Source organism: Anomaloglossus baeobatrachus, chromosome 6 (genome assembly GCF_048569485.1).
Source record: "Anomaloglossus baeobatrachus isolate aAnoBae1 chromosome 6, aAnoBae1.hap1, whole genome shotgun sequence".
NCBI classification, from domain to species: Eukaryota; Metazoa; Chordata; class Amphibia; order Anura; family Aromobatidae; genus Anomaloglossus; species Anomaloglossus baeobatrachus.
In genome coordinates this window covers 562,860,429-562,884,004 of record NC_134358.1, presented here as the reverse complement: position 1 = coordinate 562,884,004, position 23,576 = coordinate 562,860,429, and the positions used below count along the sequence as shown (strand labels likewise).

At 42.8% G+C, this 23,576-nt stretch overlaps 1 protein-coding gene across 1 annotated transcript in view; it reads left to right on the top strand.

The window, feature by feature from the left end:
- HHATL (hedgehog acyltransferase like) overlaps positions 1 to 23,016 on the top strand; it is a 28,578-nt gene extending 5,562 nt beyond the window's left edge. Inside the window, exons 2-12 of the mRNA XM_075315742.1 lie at positions 298 to 441; positions 538 to 605; positions 828 to 941; positions 1,317 to 1,511; positions 6,445 to 6,654; positions 6,768 to 6,939; positions 13,004 to 13,148; positions 13,494 to 13,529; positions 17,492 to 17,693; positions 21,688 to 21,829; positions 22,793 to 23,016. Coding sequence (XP_075171857.1) covers positions 336 to 441; positions 538 to 605; positions 828 to 941; positions 1,317 to 1,511; positions 6,445 to 6,654; positions 6,768 to 6,939; positions 13,004 to 13,148; positions 13,494 to 13,529; positions 17,492 to 17,693; positions 21,688 to 21,829; positions 22,793 to 22,914 — 1,512 coding nt within the window. The 5' untranslated portion in view covers positions 298 to 335 and the 3' untranslated portion in view covers positions 22,915 to 23,016. The remainder of the gene's footprint in view (positions 1 to 297; positions 442 to 537; positions 606 to 827; positions 942 to 1,316; positions 1,512 to 6,444; positions 6,655 to 6,767; positions 6,940 to 13,003; positions 13,149 to 13,493; positions 13,530 to 17,491; positions 17,694 to 21,687; positions 21,830 to 22,792) is intronic.
- The last annotated feature ends 560 nt before the right edge of the window (positions 23,017 to 23,576 follow it).

Here is a 23,576-nt window from a genome sequence, read left to right as displayed (position 1 = left end):
AATACTGCCCCTGTGTACAAGAATATAACTACTATAATACTGCCCCCTATGTACAAGAATATAATTACTATAATACTGCCCTTATGTACAAGAAAATGACTACTACCATCTCTGTATAATATATTGAATGTGAGTGGGTGGCAGACCCTTCCCATCTCTCGGTAGGACATATACGGTATAATAATAATAATAATATTTATTCATTTACATAGCGCTATTAATTCCATAGCGCTTTACATACATTGAGATACATTGGTATATTTTCTTAGCTGATGTACGGTATTCTTTCCTTTGTAGATTTCCATATATCTTGGCTGAGTTGATTTGCCGCCATTATGGGGATTAAGACGGCATTACCGCACTATGAGCTCGGCTTCTACGCTCTGGTCCTGACCTGCGCTTTGGTTTACTCTATGAATGGGATCTTTGAAGCATCTCGCGGTATGGCGTGTTTTTTTTTATTCTTTTATGACTATAGTGGAGGATAATATTGTATATGATGCTGATCGCCATTGGTGACGTCTTCTTGTTTTGCAGATAATATGGATCGGAAATCGTTCAAAGAGAACGTGAAATCCGGCTGGTATTACTTTGGGAGAAAAATGGTGAGAGAATGCAGTGACTGACGCCGGCAGCAATTATAACAGCGCCACCTCGTGGCCATTTAAGTAACTACAACTCCTATATGAAAGTACCCCATAACTACTGTATGTTGACGGCCATTGCTGCTGTTGTCACCCAGCTTTCCCGAGCTCCTGAGTGTTACATTTTTCGAATCATCTCATATATGTATATGTCCCATGGAGTGAAACTTGTGATTGTTGCAGGACGCCGCTGACTTTGAGTGGGTCATGTGGTTCACGACCTTCAGAAATTACATCATTTTTGCGCTGGCCGGACACGTCATTTTCGCCAAGATCTTCTCCCTCCTGATCCCGCAGGTGGGTGATGCACTTGCAGATGACAAGGGTCTATAGGTCTATCTATAGGATACAGGCTGCTGCCACTAGGGGGAGCTCACTGCATACAGGGAACGTGGGCAGCAAATACAGCCGGCTCCAGCAAGCTCCCCCTAGTGGCAGTGACCTGAAACTGTAATTGGAAACACCATTTTTTTGAGGGTCCCTCTGTACATAAATACAATCTACACACATTTGTATCAATAAAATGTATCAAGACCCTAAGAAATGATTATAATCTGTAATAATGGATGGAATCAATCTCCAAAAGGTTTAGTACACTTCTCTCCTGAAATACTCTGTGCTGCTGTTACAGCTTTTGACGCTGTCTTTTTTTGGGCTCTCATCTCTTCACAGCACAGGTCCTGGGTTTACATGCTCTATGGGATGTTGACCGTCCTGACAATCATGGGCAGTAACTACCTCTTCCTGATCCTGTCGCACTGCGTCCTCCTCTACACGGTGTCGCTGGTAAAACAGAAGTGGCTCTGCTTCATCGCCGGTCTGTGCAGTCTCGCAACCTTCAAACTGGAACCTTTCAGCTCTTGGCAAGTATGTTCTCTGAGCTATAGGAGCTGCAATGACCGAAAAAAAGGAGTTAGAATAAGCCAGCTGAGGACTACAAATCCCAGCATAACCCATCAGCCAAGATCAGACGTTCCACTAGTGAGACAAGAGAAACATCACAAGTTTAAAGATGTGTTTCCATGGCTGAGATATGCATTTTTATAGGGGTGATTCTGTCTGCAGCCACCACTAGGGGGAGCTCCCTGTATACAGAGATACATGATAAGATCCTGTCTGCAGCCACCACTAGGGGGAGCTCCCTGTATATAGAGATACATGATAAGATCCTGTCTGCAGCCACCACTAGGGGGAGCTCCCTGTATACAGAGATACATGATAAGATCCTGTCTGCAGCCTCCACTAGGGGGAGCTCAATGTATACAGAGACACATGATAAGATTCTGTCTGCAGCCACCACTAGGGGGAGATCCCTGTATACAGAGATACATGATAAGATCCTGTCTGCAGCCACCACTAGGGGGAGCTCCCTGTATACTGAGATACATGATAAGATCCTGTCTGCAGCCACCACTAGGGGGAGCTCCCTGTATACTGAGATACATGATAAGATCCTGTCTGCAGCCACCACTAGGGGGAGCTCCCTGTATATAGAGATACATGATAAGATCCTGTCTGCAGCCACCACTAGGGGGAGCTCCATGTATACAGAGATACATGATAAGATCCTGTCTGCAGCCACCACTAGGGGGAGCTCCCTGTATACTGAGATACATGATAAGATCCTGTCTGCAGCCACCACTAGGGGGAGCTCCCTCTATACAGAGATACATGATAAGATCCTGTCTGCAGTCACCACTAGGGGGAGCTCCCTGTATACAGAGATACATGATAAGATTCTGTCTGCAGCCACCACTAAGGGGAGCTCCCTGTATACAGAGATACATGATAAGATCCTGTCTGCAGCCACCACTAGGGGGAGCTCCCTGTATACAGAGATACATGATAAGATCCTGTCTGCAGCCACCACTAAGGGGAGCTCCCTGTATACAGAGATACATGATAAGATCCTGTCTGCAGCCACCACTAGGGGAAGCTCCCTGTATACAGAGATACATGATTAGATTCTGTCTGCAGTCACCACTAGGGGGAGCTCCCTGTATACAGAGATACATGATAAGATTCTGTTTGCAGCCACCACTAGGGGGAGCTCCCTGTATACATAGATATATGATAAGATCCTGTCTGCAGTCACCACTAGGGGGAGCTCCCTGTATACAGAGATACATGATAAGATCCTGTCTGCAGTCACCACTAGGGGGAGCTCCCTGTATACAGAGATACATGATAAGATCCTGTCTGCAGTCACCACTAGGGGGAGCTCCCTGTATATAGAGATACATGATAAGATCCTGTCTGCAGTCACCACTAGGGGGAGATCCCTGTATACAGATATACATGATAATATCTGCAGCCACCACTAGGGGGTGCTCCCTGTATACAGGGATACATGATAAGATCCTGTCTGCAGCCTCCACTAGGGGGAGCTCCCTGTATACAGAGATACATGATAAGATCCTGTCTGCAGCCACCACTAGGGGGAGCTCCCTGTATACAGAGATACATGATAAGATTCTGTCTGCAGCCACCACTAGAGGGAGCTCCCTGTATACACAGATACATGATAAGATCCTGTCTGCAGTCACCACTAGGGGGAGATCCCTGTATACAGAGATACATGATAAGATCCTGTCTGCAGCCACCACTAGGGGGAGATCCCTGTATACAGGGATACATGATAAGATCCTGTCTGCAGCCACCACTAGGGGGAGCTCCCTGTATACATAGATACATGATAAGATCCTGTCTGCAGCCACCACTAGGGGGAGATCCCTGTATACAGATATACATGATAATATCTGCAATCCACCACTAGGGGGAGCTCCCTGTATACAGAGATACATAATAAGATTCTGTCTGCAGTCACCACTAGGGGGAGCTCCCTGTATACAGAAATACATGATAAGACTCTGTCTGCAGCCACCACTAGGGGGAGCTCCCTGTATACAGAGATACGGGATAAGATCCTGTCTGCAGCCACACCTAGGGGGAGCTCCTTGTATACAGAGATACATGATAAGATCCTGTCTGCAGCAACCACTAGGGGGAGCTCCTGTATACAGAGATACATGATAGGATTCTGTCTGCAGTTACCACTAGGGGGAGCTCCCTGTATACAGAGATACATGATAAGATTCTGTCTGCAGCCACCACTAGGGGGAGCTCCCTTTATACAGAGATACATGATAAGATCCTGTCTGCAGTCACCACTAGGGGGAGCTCCCTGTATACAGAGATACATGAAAAGATCCTGTCTGCAGCCACCACTAGGGGGAGCTCCCTGTATACAGAGATACATGATAAGATCCTGTCTGCAGTCACCACTAGGGGGAGCTCCCTGTATACAGAGATACATGATAAGATTCTGTCTGCAGCCACCACTAGGGGGATCTCCCTGTATACAGAGATACATGATAAGATCCTGTCTGTAGCCACCACTAGGGTAAGCTCCCTGTATACAGAGATACATGATAAGATCCTGTCTGCAGTCACCACTAGGGGGAGCTCCCTGTATACAGAGATACATGATAATATCTGCAATCCACCACTAGGGGGAGCTCCCTGTATACAGAGATACATAATAAGATTCTGTCTGCAGTCACCACTAGGGGGAGCTCCCTGTATACCGAAACACATGATAAGACTCTGTCTGCAGCCACCACTAGGGGGAGCTCCCTGTATACAGAGATACGGGATAAGATCCTGTCTGCAGCCACACCTAGGGGGAGCTCCTTGTATACAGAGATACATGATAAGATCCTGTCTGCAGCCACCACTAGGGGGAGCTCCCTGTATACAGAGATACATGATAAGATCCTGTCTGCAGTCACCACTAGGGGGAGATCCCTGTATACAGATATACATGATAATATCTGCAGCCACCACTAGGGGGAGCTCCCTGTACACAGGGATACATGATAAGATCCTGTCTGCAGCCTCCACTAGGGGGAGCTCCCTGTATACAGAGATACATGATAAGATTCGTTCTGCAGCCACCACTAGAGTGAGCTCCCTGTATACACAGATACATGATAAGATCCTGTCTGCAGTCACCACTAGGGGGAGATCCCTGTATACAGAGATACATGATAAGATCCTGTCTGCAGCCACCACTAGGGGGAGATCCCTGTATACAGGGATACATGATAAGATCCTGTCTGCAGCCACCACTAGGGGGAGCTCCCTGTATACATAGATACATGATAAGCTCCTGTCTGCAGCCACCACTAGGGGGAGATCCCTGTATACAGATATACATGATAATATCTGCAATCCACCACTAGGGGGAGCTCCCTGTATACAGAGATACATAATAAGATTCTGTCTGCAGTCACCACTAGGGGGAGCTCCCTGTATACAGAAATACATGATAAGACTCTGTCTGCAGCCACCACTAGGGGGAGCTCCCTGCATACAGAGATACGGGATAAGATCCTGTCTGCAGCCACACCTAGGGGGAGCTCCTTGTATACAGAGATACATGATAAGATCCTGTCTGCAGCAACCACTAGGGGGAGCTCCTGTATACAGAGATACATGATAGGATTCTGTCTGCAGTTACCACTAGGGGGAGCTCCCTGTATACAGAGATACATGATAAGATTCTGTCTGCAGCCACCACTAGGGGGAGCTCCCTTTATACAGAGATACATGATAAGATCCTGTCTGCAGTCACCACTAGGGGGAGCTCCCTGTATACAGAGATACATGAAAAGATCCTGTCTGCAGCCACCACTAGGGGGAGCTCCCTGTATACAGAGATACATGATAAGATCCTGTCTGCAGTCACCACTAGGGGGAGCTCCCTGTATACAGAGATACATGATAAGATCCTGTCTGCAGCCACCACTAGGGGGAGCTCCCTGTATACAGAGATACATGATAAGATCCTGTCTGCAGTCACCACTAGGGGGAGCTCCCTGTATACAGAGATACATGATAAGAATCTGTCTGCAGCCACCACTAGGGGGAGCTCCCTGTATACAGAGATACATGATAAGAGCCTGTCTGCAGCCACCACTAGGGGGAGCTCCCTGTATACAGAGATACATGATAAGATCCTGTCTGCAGCCACCACTAGGGGGAGCTCCCTGTATACAGAGATACATGATAAGATCCTGTCTGCAGCCACCACTAGGGGGAGCTCCCTGTATACAGAGATACATGATAAGAATCTGTCTGCAGCCACCACTAGAGGGAGCTCCCTGTATACAGAGATACATGATAAGATCCTGTCTGCAGCCACCACTAGGGGGAGCTCCCTGTATACAGAGATACATGATAAGATCCTGTCTGCAGCCACCACTAGGGGGAGCTCCCTGTATACAGAGATACATGATAAGATCCTGTCTGCAGCCACCACTAGAGGGAGCTCCCTGTATACAGAGATACATGATAAGATCCTGTCTGCAGTCACTACTAGGGGGAGCTCCCTGTATACAGAGATACATGATAAGATCCTGTCTGCAGCCACCACTAGGGGGACATTTTATCAGGACAGAATTTTGACCTTTTCGGTTTTAGAAAAAGCAAACTGTCAGTTCAGCTGTGGAAAGAAAAAAAATGAAAATATACAAATTTTAATTTAATAAAAAAATGTAAAAAAAATTAACAATTCTAAAAATTGTAGCAAAAATCAGTTCAGTTATTTATGTGCATTACCCAATGTCTTGTGCTGCCGCCTGTTGCTACCACTAGGGGGCAATCTGTATTCAGCTGTATTCGGACACACAGACCTGGGTATGGTCTGCCCTCTAGTGGTGGTAGCAGGTAACTATAATTGTCATAGCATTGCTGACGTCTCCGGTCGGTGACCGATGATACTTTTGTGTTTCTACAGGGCGGTTTTGTTTCTGGGACCTTCACCCTCCAGGACATCCTCTTCTACGGGGGCAGCGGCTTCTCCATCCTGCGCTGCATGAGCTTCGCCCTGGAGACCTGCGACCGGAAGGAAGGATTTTACACCCCCATCCAACTCCTCAAATATAACTTCTACCTTCCGTTCTTCTTTTTCGGCCCAATTATGACCTTTGACCGTTTTCGGGAGCAGGTGAGAAGAGGTGGTAAATTAAAAAACCAAAACAGTATAGCCATGAAAAGTATTTGCCCCCTCTCTCGATATATAATGAGAGTGTATATAATCTCTACCTTCCGCCTCTCCAGGTGAGCAGTAAGAGCACGGCCCGTAAAGACTACGAGATGAGGAGCATCCGCGTCCAGGCCGTGGTCCAGGTCCTCATCATCCTCCTGGTGGACGTCTTCTTCCACTTCCTCTACATTCTCTCCATACCGTCAGACCTGAAGATGGTGAAGAAACTTTCAGACTGGTCCTTGGGTGAGTCAACTTTTTCTTTTTTTTCTGGAGCCTAATTCCAATTTTTGAAGTAGCAATGCTCATTGTAACACAATAACATAAAAGCATCATGAGCGCCCCCTAGTGGCTCTCTGCAACTTAATTCATCTCAAAAAGGTTGATAAGATCCTATCTGCAGCTACCATTAGGGGGAGCTCCCTGTATACAGAGATACATGATAAGATCCTGTCTGCAGCCACCACTAGGGGGAGCTCCCTGTATACAGAGATACATGATAAGATCCTGTCTGCAGCCACCACTAGGGGGAGCTCCCTGTATACAGATACATGATAAGATCCTGTCTGCAGCCACCACTAGGGGGAGCTCCCTGTATACTGAGATACATGATAAGATCCTGTCTGCAGCCACCACTAGGGGGAGCTCCCTGTATACAGAGATACATGATAAGATCCTGTCTGCAGCCACCACTAGGGGGAGCTCCCTGTATACAGAGATACATGATAAGATTCTGTCTGCAGCCACCACTAGCGGGAGCTCCCTGTATACAGAGATACATGATAAGATCCTATCTGCAGCTACCACTAGGGGGAGCTCCCTGTATACAGAGATACATGATAAGATTCTGTCTGCAGCCACCACTAGGGGGAGCTCCCTGTATACAGAGATACATGATAAGATCCTGTCTGCAGCCACCACTAGGGGGAGCTCCCTGTATACAGAGATACATGATAAGATCCTGTCTGCAGCCACCACTAGAGGGAGCTCCCTGTATACAGAGATACATGATAAGATCCTATCTGCAGCTACCACTAGGGGGAGCTCCCTGTATACAGAGATACATGATAAGATTCTGTCTGCAGCCACCACTAGCGGGAGCTCCCTGTATACAGAGATACATGCTAAGATCCTGTCTGCAGCCACCACTAGAGGGAGCTCCCTGTATACAGAGATACATGATAAGATCCTGTCTGCAGTCACCACTAGGGGGAGATCCCTGTATACAGAGATACATGATAAGATCCTGTCTGCAGCCACCACTAGGGGGAGCTCCCTGTATACAGAGATACATGATAAGATCCTGTCTGCAGCCACCACTAGGGGGCGCTCCCTGTATACAGAGATACATGATAAGATCCTGTCTGCAGCCACCAATAGGGGGAGCTCCCTGTATACAGAGATACATGATAAGATCCTGTCTGCAGCCACCACTAGGGGGAGGTCCTTGGATACAGAGATACATGATAAGATCCTGTCTGCAGCCACCACTAGGGGGAGCTCTCTGTATACAGAGATACATGATAAGATCCTGTCTGCAGCCACCACTAGGGGGAGCTCCCTGTATACAGAGATACATGATAAGATCCTGTCTGCAGCCACCACTAGGGGGAACTCCCTGTATACAGAGATACATGATAAGATCCTGTCTGCAGCCACCACTAGGGGGCGCTCCCTGTATACAGAGATACATGATAAGATCCTGTCTGCAGCCACCACTAGGGGGAGGTCCCTGTATACAGAGATACATTATAAGATCCTGTCTGCAGCCACCACTAGGGGGAGCTCCCTGTATACAGAGATACATGATAAGATCCTGTCTGCAGCCACCACTAGGGGGAGGTCCTTGGATACAGAGATACATGATAAGATCCTGTCTGCAGCCACCACTAGGGGGAGCTCCCTGTACACAGAGATACATGATAAGATCCTGTCTGCAGCCACCACTAGGGGGAGGTCCTTGTATACAGAGATACATGATAAGATCCTGTCTGCAGCCACCACTAGGGGGAGCTCCCTGTATACAGAGATACATGATAAGATCCTGTCTGCAGCAACCACTAGGGGGAGCTTCCTGTATACAGAGATACATGATAAGATCCTGTCTGCAGCCACCACTAGGGGGAGGTCCTTGTATACAGAGATACATGATAAGATCCTGTCTGCAGCCACCACTAGAGGGAGCTCCCTGTATACAGAGATACATGATAAGATCCTGTCTGCAGTCACCACTAGGAGGAGCTCCCTGTATACAGAGATACATGATAAGATCCTGTCTGCAGCCACCACTAGAGGGAGCTCCCTGTATACAGAGATACATGATAAGATCCTGTCTGCAGTCACCACTAGGAGGAGCTCCCTGTATACAGAGATACATGATAAGATCCTGTCTGCAGCCACCACTAGGGGGAGCTTCCTGTATACAGAGATACATGATAAGATCCTGTCTGCAGCCACCACTAGGGGGAGCTTCCTGTATACAGAGATACATGATAAGATCCTGTCTGCAGCCACCACTAGAGGGAGCTCCCTGTATACAGAGATACATGATAAGATCCTGTCTGCAGCCACCACTAGGGGAGCTCCCTGTATACAGAGATACATGATAAGATCCTGTCTGCAGCCACCACTAGGGGGAGCTCCCTGTATACAGAGATACATGATAAGATTCGTTCTGCAGCCACCACTAGGGGGAGCTCCTTGTATACAGAGATACATGATAAGATCCTGTCTGCAGCCACCACTAGGGGGAGCTCCCTGTATACAGAGATACATGATAAGATCCTGTCTGCAGCCACCACTAGAGGGAGCTCCCTGTATACAGAGATACATGATAAGATCCTGTCTGCAGTCACCACTAGGGGGAGCTCCCTGTATACAGAGATACATGATAAGATTCGTTCTGCAGCCACCACTAGGGGGAGCTCCTTGTATACAGAGATACATGATAAGATCCTGTCTGCAGCCACCACTAGGGGGAGCTCCCTGTATACAGAGATACATGATAAGATCCTGTCTGTAGTCACCAGTAGGGGGAGCGCCCTGTATACAGAGATACATGATAAGATCCTGTCTGCAGCCACCACTAAGGGGAGGTCCTTGTATACAGAGATACATGATAAGTTCCTGTCTGCAGCCACCACTAGGGGGAGCTCCCTGTATACAGAGATACATGATAAGATCCTGTCTGCAGCCACCACTAGCGGGAGCTCCCTGTATACAGAGATACATGATAAGATTCGTTCTGCAGCCACCACTAGGGGGAGCTCCTTGTATACAGAGATACATGATAAGATCCTGTCTGCAGCCACCACTAGGGGGAGCTCCCTGTATACAGAGATACATGATAAGATCCTGTCTGTAGTCACCAGTAGGGGGAGCTCCCTGTATACAGAGATACATGATAAGATCCTGTCTGCAGCCACCGCTAGGGGGAGGTCCTTGTATACAGAGATACATGATAAGATCCTGTCTGCAGCCACCACTAGGGGGAGCTCCCTGTATACAGAGCTACATGATAAGATCCTGTCTGCAGCCACCACTAGAGGGAGCTCCCTGTATACAGAGATACATGATAAGATCCTGTCTCCAGCCACCACTAGAGGGAGCTCCCTGTATACAGAGATACATGATAAAATCCTGTCTGCAGCCACCACTAGCGGGAGCTCCCTATATACACAGATACATGATAAGATAGTGTCTGCAGTCACCACTAGGGGGAGCTCCCTGTATACAGAGATACATGATAAGATCCTGTCTACAGCCACCACTAGGGGGAGCTCCCTGTATACAGAGATACATAATAAGATCCTGTCTGCAGTCACCACTAGGGGGAGCTCCCTGTATACAGAGATACATGATAAGATCCTGTCTGCAGTCCCCACTAGGGGGAGCTCCCTGTATACAGAGATACATGATAAGATCCTGTCTGCAGTCACCACTAGGGGGAGCTCCCTGTATACAGAGATACATAATAAGATCCTGTCTGCAGTCACCACTAGGGGGAGCTCCCTGTATACAGAGATACATGATAAGATCCTGTCTGCAGTCACCACTAGGGGGAGCTCCCTGTATACAGAGATATATGATAAAATCCTGTCTGCAGCCACCACTAGGGGGAGCTCCCTGTATACAGAGATACATAATAAGATCCTGTCTGCAGCCACCACTAGGGGGAGCTCCCTGTATACAGAGATACATGATAAGATTCTGTCTGCAGCCACCACTAGGGGGAGCTCCCTGTATACAGAGATACATGATAAGATCCTGTCTGCAGCCACCACTAGGGGGAGCTCCCTGTATACAGAGATACATAATAAGATCCTGTCTGCAGCCACCACTAGGGGGAGCTCCCTGTATACAGAGATACATGATAAGATTCTGTCTGCAGCCACCACTAGGGGGAGCTCCCTGTATACAGAGATACATGATAAGATCCTGTCTACAGCCACCACTAGGAGAAGCTCCCTGTATATAGAGATACATGATAAGATTCTGTCTTCAGCCACCACTAGGGGGAGCTCCCTGTATACAGAGATACATGATAAGATCCTGTCTGCAGCCACCACTAGGGGGAGCTCCCTGTATACAGAGATACATGATAAGATCCTGTCTGCAGTCACCACTAGGGGGAGCTCCCTGTATACAGAGATACATGAAAAGATCCTGTCTGCAGCCACCACTAGGGGGAGCTCCCTGTATACAGAGATACATGATAAGATCCTGTCTGCAGCCACCACTAGGGGGAGCTCCCTGTATACAGAGATAGATAATAAGATCCTGTCTGCAGCCACCACTAGGGGGAGCTCCCTGTATACAGAGATACATGATAAGATTCTGTCTGCAGCCACCACTAGGGGGAGCTCCCTGTATACAGAGATACATGATAAGATCCTGTCTACAGCCACCACTAGGAGAAGCTCCCTGGATACAGAAATACATGATAAGATCCTGTCTGCAGCCACCACTAGGGGGAGCTCCCTGTATACAGAGATACATGATAAGATCCTGTCTGCAGTCACCACTAGGGGGAGCTCCCTGTATACAGAGATACATGATACGATCCTGTCTGCAGTCACCACTAGGGGGAGCTCCCTGTATATAGAGATACATGATAAGATTCTGTCTGCAGCCACCACTAGGGGGAGCTCCCTGTATACAGAGATACATGATAAGATCCTGTCTGCAGTCACCACTAGGGGGAGCTCCCTGTATACAGAGATACATGATAAGATCCTGTCTGCAGTCACCACTAGGGGGAGCTCCCTGTATACAGAGATACATGATAAGATCCTGTCTGCAGCCACCACTAGGGGGAGCTCCCTATATACAGAGATACATGATAAGATCCTGTCTGCAGCCACCACTAGGGGGAGCTCTCTGTATACAGAGATACATGATAAGATCCTGTCTGCAGCCACCACTAGGGGGAGCTCCCTGTATACAGAGATACATGATAAGATCCTGTCTGCAGCCACCACTAGGGGGAGCTCCCTGTATACAGAGATACATGATAAGATCCTGTCTGCAGCCACCACTAGGGGGAGCTCCCTGTATACAGAGATACATGATAAGATCCTGTCTGCAGCCACCACTAGGGGGAGCTCCCTGTATACAGAGATACATGATAAGATTCTGTCTGCAGCCACCACTAGGGGGAGCTCCCTGTATACAGAGATACATGATAAGATCCTGTCTGCAGCCACCACTAGGGGGAGCTCCCTGTATACAGAGATACATGATAAGATCCTGTCTGCAGTCACCACTAGGGGGAGCTCCCTGTATACAGAGATACATGATAAGATCCTGTCTGCAGTCACCACTAGGGGGAGCTCCCTGTATACAGAGATACATGATAAGATCCTGTCTGCAGTCACCAGTAGGGGGAGTTCCCTATATACAGAGATACATGATAAGATCCTGTCTGCAGCCACCACTAGGGGGAGCTCCCTGTATACAGAGATACATGATAAGATCCTGTCTGCAGTCACCACTAGGGGGCGCTCCCTGTATACAGAGATACATGATAAGATCCTGTCTGCAGCCACCACTAGGGGGAGCTCCCTGTATACAGAGATACATGATAAGATCCTGTCTGCAGCCACCACTAGTGGGAGCTCCCTGTATACAGAGATATATGATAAGATCCTTTCTGCAGCCACCACTAGGGGGAGCTCCCTGTATATAGAGATACATGATAAGATCCTGTCTTGATCATGTCTTGATCTTGAAAACAACGATAAATTGAAACAGAAAGTATCCGTTCCTGATAATGACATTCTATAACCCCGTGCTTTGATTTTTCCGGCAGCCGGATTGGCGTACTCTAACTTAGTCTACGATTGGGTGAAGGCAGCCGTGATGTTTGGGGTGATAAACACCATCTCCAGACTGGATCACCTCGACCCTCCGCAGCCCCCCAAGTGTATCACCATGCTCTACGTCTTTGCCGAAACGTAAGTTAACGCCTAATTTTTAAATAGCTTGGATAAAAAAAAATCTGATAGACGTTTGTGTACACAGCTCCTATGTGTCGCCATGGTAACAGACTACAAACAAACCCCGTGTAGTCTGATCTCACATACACCTACGTATGAAGTCATCATGTAAGGTTCCTTTTTCTTTGGATAATCTACTGACAGTATAGGTAAAAATAAGCAAGCTTGGAGACATTTAGGTCTGCACCGGAGCTGTGTGCACAAAACGGTAGCAGATATTCAATGGTTTCTGTTTACAAAGTTGCTCAAAAAAGTGAAAAAAAAAAAGAGTAAGTAATACCCAGTACTTTGGTTTTGTTTCAGGCACTTTGACAGAGGAATCAATGACTGGCTCTGCAAGTGAGTATCAGCGAAGGTGTCAGATACTCTCATATCCGTCTGTTTGTGACCAAGAAATTAAAGAGACTCTGCGAAGTGAAGTATCAAGTTTTGCAAAACTTCTTACACTATACAGTACCTGTCAAGAAGACAGCGGGGGGGGGGGGGGGGGGGGAGTTACACAGATCCCCCACCGCTGCCTCCAATCGTCAGGACAATGCACAATTGACTGACGATTGAAGGACGAGGCGACAGCTGCTTTCACTACTTTCGCTGATTATTGAGGAACTGACAGCGAGTGCATTGTATATACAACCAATTCTAATGCATGGAATATATATATATATATATATATATATATATATATATACACGTTGGTACTATCTCTGTCAAGCTACACAATAACCTAAGGAAAACTACAATCTGCCACCACCAATTGCTTTACATCCTGATTGGATGCTCATTACAGATAGCGTACGGATTCAGGGATGCTGTTTATAGAGCAAGAGGAGCAAAGCTATTAAGCTTTATATATTTACAATTGAAAAAGTAGGCTGTGCTTCTACTATATATATATATATATATATATATATATATATATATATATATATATATATATATATGCAAAGGGGACAAAACAATACAGTATATACAGTTTTATAACATAAAAGGAATAAACAAGATAAATATACTTGACCTGAAGTTGCAGGAATGGCACAATTCTTTTTGTATACTTTAATACATTTTAAGGGGTTTACAATAACAGGGGAGGGGGTAATTGAATTTTTTAAAATGCATTCTTAAAAATATTGTTGAAATAACAAAGAAGGGGAAGAGGAAGGGTAGGCTAAAAGTGGATGGGAAGGGGTATTGGAGGGGAAGTGGGAATGGAAGGAGCTAGGGAATGTAAAGGCGGAGGAGAAAGGGAAGAAGGAAGACGTTGAGGCAATTCGTTAAGTTTCAAAGTCAAGCAAGATTATAAACTCATATTCATTTAGCACAGTATATAAACACATTCGGAAATAACATATTACATTTATATTATTTAGATAATGTCAAGGAACTAAGTCAAAACAAGGTTTGGCATGTACATCTGCGACCAAAGAGACCATCTTATTTTATATCTTTGATAGTTTTTCTCTTTTAACGCAATATTATACTCATATAAATTATGAGCTGAAACCCTGTCCGTAACTTCTGAAATAGATGGGATTCTTTCTTCTCTCCAGTTGGCTGCTAATAAAGTCTTAATAACTAAGAAAATGTGACAGACAATGTATCGATACTTTTTCTCATATTCTTCTAACCCTATGGAAAGAATAACCAATTCTGGAGTAAGATTTATATCTTTTGTAGTTAATTGCTTTAAGAGGTCTCTGACTTTCTTCCATAAGGGTTTAAGTAAAGGACATCCCCAGAAAATATGGATAAAGGATCCATTTTTCCCGCAACCTCTCCAACATAGTGGTGAGTTTTCAGCAGAAAACTTGCACAACTTTAGAGGGGTATAGTACCATCTGGAAAACACTGTTTATAATATGTCTCCTGAAGAGAAGCACAGGTTGCAGTTGCATAAGTTGTTTCCAGAGCTTGTTTCCATGGACTTATAGGGAATTCCTTGTGCAAATCTTTCTCCCAATTATTTAGGTTTAGCTTTTTGCACAATTCTTTTTGGAGGAAAGTGCTCCAATTGAAATATGGAACAATCTTACAGTGAGCTGTATCTTCCCAGATTGAACATAGACAAAAACTCAAAATCAGTATTTATTAGATAACAGTCGCTCCCACATACTCCTACACATACCTCAGTTGGAGGCTGGCCAATGGGATGCAGCGTGGGTCCCAAAAATTATGAGATTCCCGATCTTCAAGATATCTGTCCCCCTAGACATTCCAGAGGAAAGATATTAATGCCATATTTCCCATCATGATTTTAGCTTTCTATAGATAGGAAATATGGCCTATAGAATCTCATCCATATCTTTCCCCTAAGGAAAAATGTGTCTCCTATAACTTTAGGACCTTTGCTTGTCACAAAAAAACCCCCAAAATAATCATAACTGGACTTCGGCTACAATAAGTCTCCTTGTAATACTTTTAAAGTCAGGAAAAGTTACACCCTAGACGTGATACCTTTGTCACTTCTCAGCCTCTTGTATATACATAGCCCAGACTTTGTGTCGGCTGTCTAGCATATAAACCAGTTGAATTACTTGTTCACACTAGGAGGTCCCAGATTAAGAGGGGTCAGATGATAAGAGTGCTTGATCTTGTTTCCTTAGCAATTTGTTAAGACATGTTTCAATAGATTGGGAGGAGCATGGTCATAATGATAAAATTTGACCATTTGTATAGGTCACTTACAACCTTACTCTATGCTCCTCCCATTTATATAGATCACTCCCAACTTTACCCTAGGCTCCTCCCACTTATACAGGCATTACCCAAACCTTACTCTATGCTCCTCCCATTTATATAGATCACTCCCAACTTTACTCTAGGCTCCTCCCATTTATACAGGCGTCACCCAAACCTTCCTCTATGCTCCTCCCATTTATATAGGTCACTTCCAACCTTACTCTAAGCTCCTCCCATTTATATAGGCCCCACCCAAACCTCACTCTATGCTCCTCCCATATATATTAGTTACTCCCCAGATTTACTCTATAACCCTCCCATTTATATGGGTTACACCTCAACTTTTCTTTATGCCCCTCTCATTTGCATAGGTCACTCCCCAACCTTACATTATGCCCCTCCCATTTACATAGGTCACACCCAAACCTTAATCTATGCCTTTCACAGTTATTTAGGTCACACCAAACTTTATTCTCCTCCCATTTAAAGAGGTCACTCCCGAACCTGTGGCAATTAAATATGTAGTGAATATGTCCCTGCTACAAAAATCATTACAGACCCCCTTAATGTGAAATAAAGTTTTGGAATTTATTGTTTGGGAATTGCCAGACTTTTCTTGGATTTTTTTGGATTGCTCCTAAAATAATGTTGACTCCAGACCCTCTAAATAAATACACACCCCAGACAGGACCCTATAAAACAAGACCACCTAAACAGATGCAGACCAAACACCAAAAGTACATACTCCATAAAAAAAATCCAGGTCTAGTGTTGACACGTACAATACAGACCCCAAGCCAAACCTTTTAAATAAATTGAGACCCCAGAATGAATAAACTAATGCAGTCCTCAGACTAAATACAGACCACTACTCCATAAAAACAGTTCAAGTCAAAAGTCTGGCTATACCTGTTCATGCATCGGTTTTTCCTTTTTCATATTTGAATGTGCACATTATTGATTTAGACTGAAGGCAGCAAAACCATGAAGGGACATATGGAGTAAAGAAACACGTGTGAAACAAACCTTTACTCTGAAGACAAAGGTCAGTCATTCTGGAAAATTGCTAGAACCTTAAAGGTATCCTCAAGTGCAATCATCATGATAGAACTGGCTCTTATCAGGAGCGACCCAGGAAAGGAAGACCATGGATGACCTCTGCTGCAGAGGATAAGTTCATCCAAGTTTCCTACTCATCTCCATCCACCTTTGTGATTTTACTGCCTTCAGTCTGAATCTACAGTGTGCACATTCCAAAAAGAACAAGGAAAACCAGAGCATTACACTTTTGACTGGTACTGTACATACATACTATAAACCCTCTACATAACTAGACCAAAAAGCAACTGTGAAATTCTAACTATCTGTATACTGCCGCTTTTATTACTGTCTATTCTTTCCATTATATGATGACTGGTATATTTGTCAGATCCCTGTGTAGTTACGTTATATGTCGAATATTAACATTCAGCTCAATAAATATCATGAGGATTTATACACAAGTCTTACATAATAATAACAATATAAGGAAAATCTTTCCCATTTCTCTGCAGTTTTGGCATTAAAGGTGTAAACAGCCCAGATTATAAAAGTCATTTTCTTATACATTCTCTTCTTCCACACAGATACGTCTACGACTACCTCGGGGAAAATCACGATAATATAAAGAAAGAGCTAGTGGCCACTATTGCCACATTCATAGTCACTACCCTGTGGCTCGGCCCATGTGAAATTGTCTATATTTGGTCTGTCTGCAACTGCTTTGGTCTGAACTTTGAACTTTGGGTACAGAAGTTTTTTGAACTGAAGCCATTTGCCACAATAGAGGTAATTTATGGAATTACTGCCTGATAATTACATTGAAGCAATACTGCCCCTATGTACAAAAATATAACTACTATAATACTGGCCCCTATGTACAAGAATATAACTACTATAATACTGGCCCCTATGTACAAGAATATAACTACTATAATACTGGCCCCTATGTACAAGAATATATCTACTATAATACTGCCCCTATGTACAAGAATATAACTACTATAATACTGCCCCTATGTACAAGAATATAACTACTATAATACTGCCCCTATATACGAGAATATAACTACTATAATACTGCCCCTATATACAAGAATATAACTACTATAATACTGCCCCTATATACAAGAATATTATTACTATAATACTGCCCCTATATACAAGAATATAACTACTATAATACTGACCCCTATGTACAAGAATATAACTACTATAATACTGCCCCTATGTACAAGAATATAACTACTATAATACTGCCCCTATGTACAAGAATATAACTACTATAATACTGCTCCTATGTATAAGAATATAACTACTGTAATACTGCCCCTATATACAAGAATATAACTACTATAATACTGCCCCTATATACAAGAATATAACTACTATAATACTGCCCCTATGTACAAGAATAAAACTACTATAATACTGCCCCTATGTACAAGAATATAACTACTATAATACTGCCCCTATGTACAAGAATATAACTACTATAATACTGCTCCTATGTACAAGAATATAACTACTATAATACTGACCCCCTATGTACAAGAATATAACTACTATAATACTGCCCCTATGTACAAGAATATAACTACTATAATACTGCCCCTATATACAAGATTATTATTACTATAATACTGTCCCTATATACAAGAATATAACTACTATAATACTGACCCCTATGTACAAGAATATAACTACTATAATACTGCTCCTATGTATAAGAATATAACTACTGTAATACTGCCCCTATATACAAGAATATAACTACTATAATACTGCCCCTATATACAAGAATATAACTACTATAATACTGCCCCTATATACAAGAATAAAACTACTATAATACTGCCCCTATGTACAAGAATATAACTACTATAATACTGCCCCTGTGTACAAGAATATAACTACTATAATACTGCTTCTATGTGCAAGAATATAACTACTATAATACTGACCCCCTATGTACAAGAATATAACTACTATAATACTGCCCCCTATGTACAAGAATATAACTACTATAATACTGCTCCCTATGTACAAGAATATAACTACTATAATACTGCCCCTATATACAAGAATATTATTACTATAATACTGCCCCTATGTACAAGAATATAACTACTATAATACTGCCCTCTATGTACAAGAATATAACTACTATAATACTGACCCCCTATGTACAAGAATATAACTACTATAATACTGCCTCTATGTACAAGAATATAACTACTATAATACTGCCCCTATATACAAGAATATTATTACTATAATACTGCCCCTATATACAAGAATATAACTACTATAATACTGACCCCTATGTACAAGAATATAACTACTATAATACTGCTCCTATGTATAAGAATATAACTACTGTAATACTGCCCTGTGTACAAGAATATAACTACTATAATACTGCCCCCTATGTACAAGAATATAACTACTATAATACTGCCCCTATATACAAGAATATAACTACTATAATACTGCCCCTATATACAAGAATAAAACTACTATAATACTGCCCCTATGTACAAGAATATAACTACTATAGTATTGCCCCTATGTACAAGAATATAACTACTATAATACTGCTTCTATGTGCAAGAATATAACTACTATAATACTGACCCCCTATGTACAAGAATATAACTACTATAATACTGCCCCCATGTACAAGAATATAACTACTATAATACTGCTTCCTATGTACAAGAATATAACTACTATAATACTGCCCCTATATACAAGAATATTATTACTATAATACTGCCCCTATGTACAAGAATATAACTACTATAATACTGCCCTCTATGTACAAGAATATAACTACTATAATACTGCTCCCTATGTACAAGAATATAACTACTATAATACTGCTCCTATGTACAAGAATATAACTACTATAATACTGCCCCTATATACAAGAATATAACTACTATAATACTGCCCCTATGTACAAGAATATAACTACTATAATACTGCTCCTATGTATAAGAATATAACTACTATAATACTGCTCCTATGTATAAGAATATAACTACTATAATACTGCCCCTATATACAAGAATATAACTACTATAATACTGCCCCTATATACAAGAATATAACTACTATAATACTGCCCCTATGTACAAGAATATAACTACTATAATACTGCCCCTATATACAAGAATATTATTACTATAATACTGCCCCTATATACAAGAATATAACTACTATAATACTGACCCCTATGTACAAGAATATAACTACTATAATACTGCTCCTATGTATAAGAATATAACTACTGTAATACTGCCCCTGTGTACAAGAATATAACTACTATAATACTGCCCCCTATGTACAAGAATATAACTACTATAATACTGCCCCTATATACAAGAATATAACTACTATAATACTGCCCCTATATACAAGAATAAAACTACTATAATACTGCCCCTATGTACAAGAATATAACTACTATAATATTGCCCCTATGTACAAGAATATAACTACTATAATACTGCTTCTATGTGCAAGAATATAACTACTATAATACTGCTTCCTATGTACAAGAATATAACTACTATAATACTGCCCCTATATACAAGAATATTATTACTATAATACTGCCCCTATGTACAAGAATATAACTACTATAATACTGCCCTCTATGTACAAGAATATAACTACTATAATACTGCCCTCTATGTACAAGAATATAACTACTATAATACTGACCCCCTATGTACAAGAATATAACTACTATAATACTGCCTCTATGTACAAGAATATAACTACTATAATACTGCCCCTATATACAAGAATATTATTACTATAATACTGCCCCTATATACAAGAATATAACTACTATAATACTGACCCCTATGTACAAGAATATAACTACTATAATACTGCTCCTATGTATAAGAATATAACTACTGTAATACTGCCCCTGTTTACAAGAATATAACTACTATAATACTGCCCCCTATGTACAAGAATATAACTACTATAATACTGCCCCTATATACAAGAATATAACTACTATAATACTGCCCCTATATACAAGAATAAAACTACTATAATACTGTCCCTATGTACAAGAATATAACTACTATAATATTGCCCCTATGTACAAGAATATAACTACTATAATACTGCTTCTATGTGCAAGAATATAACTACTATAATACTGACCCCCTATGTACAAGAATATAACTACTATAATACTGCCCCCTATGTACAAGAATATAACTACTATAATACTGCTTCCTATGTACAAGAATATAACTACTATAATACTGCCCCTATATACAAGAATATTATTACTATAATACTGCCCCTATGTACAAGAATATAACTACTATAATACTGCCCTCTATGTACAAGAATATAACTACTATAATACTGCTCCCTATGTACAAGAATATAACAACTATAATACTGCTCCTATGTACAAGAATATAACTACTATAATACTGCCCTCTATGTACAAGAATATAACTACTATAATACTGCCCCTATATACAATATAACTACTATAATACTGCCCCTATGTACAAGAATATAACTACTATAATACTGCCTCCTATGTACAAGAATATAACTACTATAATACTGCTCCCTATGTACAAGAATATAACTACTATAATACTGCCCCTATGTACAAGAATATAACTACTATAATACTGCCCCTATGTACGAGAATATAACTACTATAATACTGCCACTATGTACAAGGATATAACTGCTATAATACTGCCACATATTATGTGTGTTTTCCCGTTAGGCGAAGCTGCCGGAGTCCATGTCTCGGAGGATCAGGGGCTTTTTCGGGGCTGCTAACTTTTGGGCCATTATATTGTATAACATCTTAGCCCTGAACAGTTTGGATTTCGCTCTGTTGGTGGCTAAGAGGATTCTCATCACAGGTCAGTGTATACTGGTGACGGGAGTATATACACTATATATACACTGTATATACTGGTGATCGCTGCAGGTCCGGCTCTCCCGGGGGAAATCGTGTCTGGCATATATTTATTATAATGTGAATTGGGATCTAATACATGGAACATTCCAGATGTGTTTTCTTCGAGGACAGGTCCGGAATGCGGCCTCTTTATAGGGTGCTCACGCCTTTTATTAGACAACCTCTTTTATGCTGCACATCTCTTTGGGTCATTCTACTATTTGGACACTAGAGGGCAGAAAAATTCAAAGACACTTTTATCACACAATGATATTGTCATGTAGAACTCGTTCCCCAAATTAATGACCAGTCCAGGTCTCAGGGGTAAACACCACCTCTGTGCTCCTCTATCGCTGTCTCATTATGGAACACAACTGCAGTGTAAAGCATGGGGGATGGACTGAGAAGACACTTGGAACCACTGACAGAAGTGGAGGTGAATTTCAGACGTACTCGGATAATAATAATAATAATAATTTTATTCATTTATATAGCGCTATTAATTCCACAGCGCTTTACATACATTGGCAACTCTGTCCCCATTGGGGCTCACAATCTAGAGTCCCTATCTGTATGTCTTTGGAGTGTGGGAGGAAACCGGAGTACCCGGAGGAAACCCACGCAAACACGGGGAGAACATACAAACTCCTTGCAGATAATGCTCCAAGCTGTAGTCACCGGTCATAGTTGTCCTCTGGTGGGGGTGAAGCTGCAGTGTAAAGCATAGGGGATATAGTGCAGCAACGTGAGACTCTGAGGAGACAGGCAATGGGTTTTTGATTTCCATAGACTCCAATGGACAGGGCCTACCTTGAGCTGTGAGACATTGTATGCCCTTTGATGTTTGTGGAGACCCCCAGAGAAGAGTACAGCAATATTTGGGGGGGGGGTGAGGCAGATGTGACCCCGTGTCCTCTGATTTCAGGCTTCCCGGTCAGCACCTTCTCCATCTGGTTTGTGACATACTGCGGAGTGCAGCTCATCAAGGAGAGAGAGCGGGTCCTGGCCATAGAGGAGGAGAGGGGCGAGAAGCTGAAGGCCGCCTGACCCCAAACCCAAAGACCCCCGTAGATCAGCGCTGCAGGACCCCCCTGCACAGGAGCCGCGGACCTCAGCACAGAGACAATAAATATTTTATATAAGGACGAATTCTGTTACTTTGTATCAACAGGTGGAATCTCTTAAAGGGCCAGTGTCCAGTCTTTTCTTCATCATCCCAAATTCTACAATGTTCACTTTGTATTTCAGACTTTGTTATCTTCCAGATCTCTGCTTTCTGTCACTGAATGAGACCATTGCTGAAAACCCATCTGGTTTCTGCTGAGGATTTGCTACAATTAGACTGTGACACATTGCTGCTGCTGATGTCTCGACTGGAGGCAACTGTAACAAATTCTCTGCTGTAAAAAGCATTAGGTCTGCGCAGGTCAAGAGGACTATTCTCATTCACTGACAGCAAGCAGATCTGAGGAACTTCAATATAAGTACTTTAGATAAATTGTTTAAAGTAGCAATGGCCGGGGTTAGAGAAAACTCCGATCCCGGCTGTTTACCTGTTACCTAACCCCAATAATGGCAGGAAGGGGCCTCACCGTGACCCCCACGTCCACCATCTTACTATAGGTATAATGATCTGAATTGCAAAAATAAAACACTTAAGAATACCTTTTTTAATTAGATACATAGAATTAATATTATCGCATCCAGAG